The 3,241-nt window shown below is 39.4% G+C and overlaps 1 protein-coding gene across 1 annotated transcript; it reads left to right on the plus strand.

The window, feature by feature from the left end:
• The first annotated feature begins 393 nt into the window (after positions 1–393).
• Positions 394–2,791, plus strand: LOC109817901 (Pyridoxal phosphate (PLP)-dependent transferases superfamily protein). Its single transcript, XM_020383258.3, has one exon. It carries the CDS (start codon positions 658–660, stop codon positions 2,611–2,613), a length of 1,956 nt encoding a protein of 651 aa, XP_020238847.2. The 5' UTR covers positions 394–657; the 3' UTR covers positions 2,614–2,791.
• Positions 2,792–3,241: the final 450 nt, after the last annotated feature.

Raw genomic sequence — 3,241 nt, forward strand, 5'->3', positions numbered from 1 at the left:
TCTCAAAGGAAATTAAACCTTTGGTTTTATATTAAGCAACATTTATCGCATATGCTGTACTCATTGCTCTGAATTCATGAAAACAAAATTACATTACCATCATTGTTCTTTTATTTTATGTGTGCATGACCAATTGACCATCACTTATCTTCCTTCACTTTTTATGTAGAATCATGTAATTTTCTGGTACTGTGAATAATCGCTTTAAAAAAGGACAGGTTGGATTGGACAGAAGAAAAAAGAAATTGAGAATGGAAATGACTCACTACTCAGTACAAATAAGCAAAATAATTTAGTTAGGTGCAACAAGAAACGTTTTTACTTTTTCTTTTTCTATAACGTGTTAGGAAATCTCCCAAAGCAAACATCACCACCACTACTACGACTAGATACTGATTGGTGTGGGACTCAGATTTATTAAGAGGTCAACTTGAAAAAACTACCCAAGAAACAGTCCAAATTGTGCTACATGACCTTTTCAATGTGTTCACACAGTCCCCCTATCATCCACATAACTACAAACAAACCAACACAAATATTCTGTAATTTTCTCTATGTGTGTTTCTTATGGAGCAATTAAATCATCAATATATCCAACTGTCAAACAGGTATATATAAACCACCGGAATTGTCTGAGTGCAAACAAGAAAGAAAAAGATGCATTCCCTTGGTCAAAATGATGCCTCCCTAGCATGCCCTCAAGGGTGCTGCCCTACTTCACTATTGTTCAATCCCCCACCACCACAATCTCAGAATACAACAACCAAACCCAGAAACAGTTCTGCAGAGTGTCGCCACAGCTTTGCAGCCACCACAGCATCCTCTATCTTCCCAAACACCAAATTCACCAACCATGAGTCCCTTCCATCTCTTCATGAATCATTCAGTGAATTCAAGAAAGTATACCCTCAATACGCAGAAACTGACCAAGTGGACCATGTGAGAGCCAAAGAATATTACCACCTCTCTTTCTCCAACCAATCATGCCTTGACTACATCGGTATTGGACTCTTCTCCTATTACCAACGCCAACACCATCACCACACCTCAAAATCCCAACTTGCCTCTTCTTCAACAACTCAATCCCCACCCCAATATTCTGATATTCCCTTCTTTAGTATATCCTACAAGACTGGGAATCTAAAGACACTTTTGCAACATGGGGGGCAGGGGTCAGAGTTTGAGTCTGCAATGAAGAGAAGAATTATGAAGTTCCTCAACATTTCGGAAAATGACTACTTCATGGTTTTCACAGCAAACAGAACATCAGCTTTCAAACTTGTGGCAGACTCGTACCCCTTTCAATCTTGCAAGAAGCTTCTGACAGTTTATGATTATGAGAGTGAGGCAGTGGAAGCAATGATTAGCTGCTCAGAGAAGAGAGGAGCCAGGGCCATGTCAGCAGAGTTCTCATGGCCAAGGCTTAGGATTCAGTCAACAAAACTGAGGAAGATGATTGTTAGCAAGAGGAAGAAGAAGAAGAAGAGGGGTCTCTTTGTGTTCCCTCTTCACTCCAGGGTAACAGGAGCAAGATATCCTTACCTGTGGATGAGCATAGCACAGGAGAATGGGTGGCATGTGTTGATTGATGCTTGTGCATTGGGACCCAAAGACATGGACAGCTTTGGCCTCTCTCTCTTTCAACCTGACTTCCTCATTTGTTCCTTCTACAAGGTTTTTGGAGAAAACCCATCAGGGTTTGGATGCCTTTTTGTCAAGAAATCTGCTATCACCACTCTTGAATCCTCATCTTGTGCAGGGATTGTGAACCTTGTGCCAGATAGGTTGCTACTTCAGCCATCAGAGGATAAGGATTCTTCTGGAAACTGCAAGCAAAAACCGTTATCTAGCTTACAAGAACAAGATTTATCTTCCTTGAGTTCTTTCTCTGGCCGGATAGAAACCACACAAGTTGCGAAAGTTGCGGAAGAATCATCTGAGCTTCAGATCATAGTGGCACCCGCAGAAACAAAAGAAGGTTCTGGAACTGTGGAAGCAAAAGGACTAGTTGAGAGCATTCAACAGAAGAAAGCACAAGGTGGTGAGAATGGGGGATTTAACATTGAGTGCAGGTGTTTGGATCACGTGGACTCTTTGGGATTGATACTGATGACCAATAGAACAAGGTACCTGATAAATTGGTTGGTGAACTCCTTGATGAAGCTGAAGCACCCTAATGCAGAAGGGGTTCCCCTAGTCAAGATTTATGGGCCAAAGGTGAAATTTGATAGGGGACCTGCTTTGGCATTCAATGTGTTTGATTGGAAAGGTGAAAAGGTTGAGCCTGTCCTTGTACAGAAGCTTGCTGATAGAAACAATATATCTCTCAGCTATGGATTTCTACATCATATTTGGTTTGCAGATAAGTATGCAGAAGACAAGGGAAAAGTTCTACAGACCAAAGAAGGAAGAGGCCAGGGAGTAACTACCAACAAGAAGAATGATAGGGATAAGCTAGGAGTAACTGTGGTTACTGCTGCATTAAGCTTCCTGGCTAATTTTGAAGATGTATATAAACTTTGGACTTTTGTTGCCAGGTTCCTTGATGCTGATTTTGTGGAGAAGGAGAGATGGAGATACACAGCTCTCAATCAGAAAACAATTGAAGTTTAATACAATAAATTTCATTTATTCTTCTGGATTGTAGAACACAGAAGACTCAAGAGTGGGGATTTGGATAAGGATTTCAAGTTGAGGAATAGTTTACTTGTCCAATCATTTTAATGATGAGATCATAAGTCATATAGACAATTCATAAGTCAAATATATTTCATTTTACTTGCTTCTTGTATTTTGTCCTTGCATGCACATTCAGGCAGCTCCACCACTCCACTGGAGATTGAAAGAAATCACGGCTAGAAAATTGAATATACTATCTAATTCAATGAGAAAGTAATACCCTTCTAATTACTCCCAAACTGAAAAAAGTGTAAGTTCCAGCAGTACTATATTGAGTAACTGTTCTTTAGTGATATGCATGTTAGTTTAACAAAACTCAAATTCAATAATAGGCAAGGTTGGTTCTTCCTCAATTTTCTTGTCACTACACTGTCTTTGATCGAATATTGAAGGCATGATTACATTTGTGGGCCGATAAGTCAAATTTATTTTGCTGAAGACCAATGAACAAACTAGAATTTGGTAACTGAAATTAGTAGTTTGATTATTTGATTATGGTCCTTCACAATAGGTACTTTTCTTTTTACAGAAAATGCTAAAAGGTACGAAACTCTTGGAAACA

The sequence above is a fragment of the Cajanus cajan genome, chromosome 7 (assembly GCF_000230855.2).
Source record: "Cajanus cajan strain Asha chromosome 7, NIPB_CcT2T_4, whole genome shotgun sequence".
In the NCBI taxonomy this organism is placed as follows: domain Eukaryota; kingdom Viridiplantae; phylum Streptophyta; class Magnoliopsida; order Fabales; family Fabaceae; genus Cajanus; species Cajanus cajan.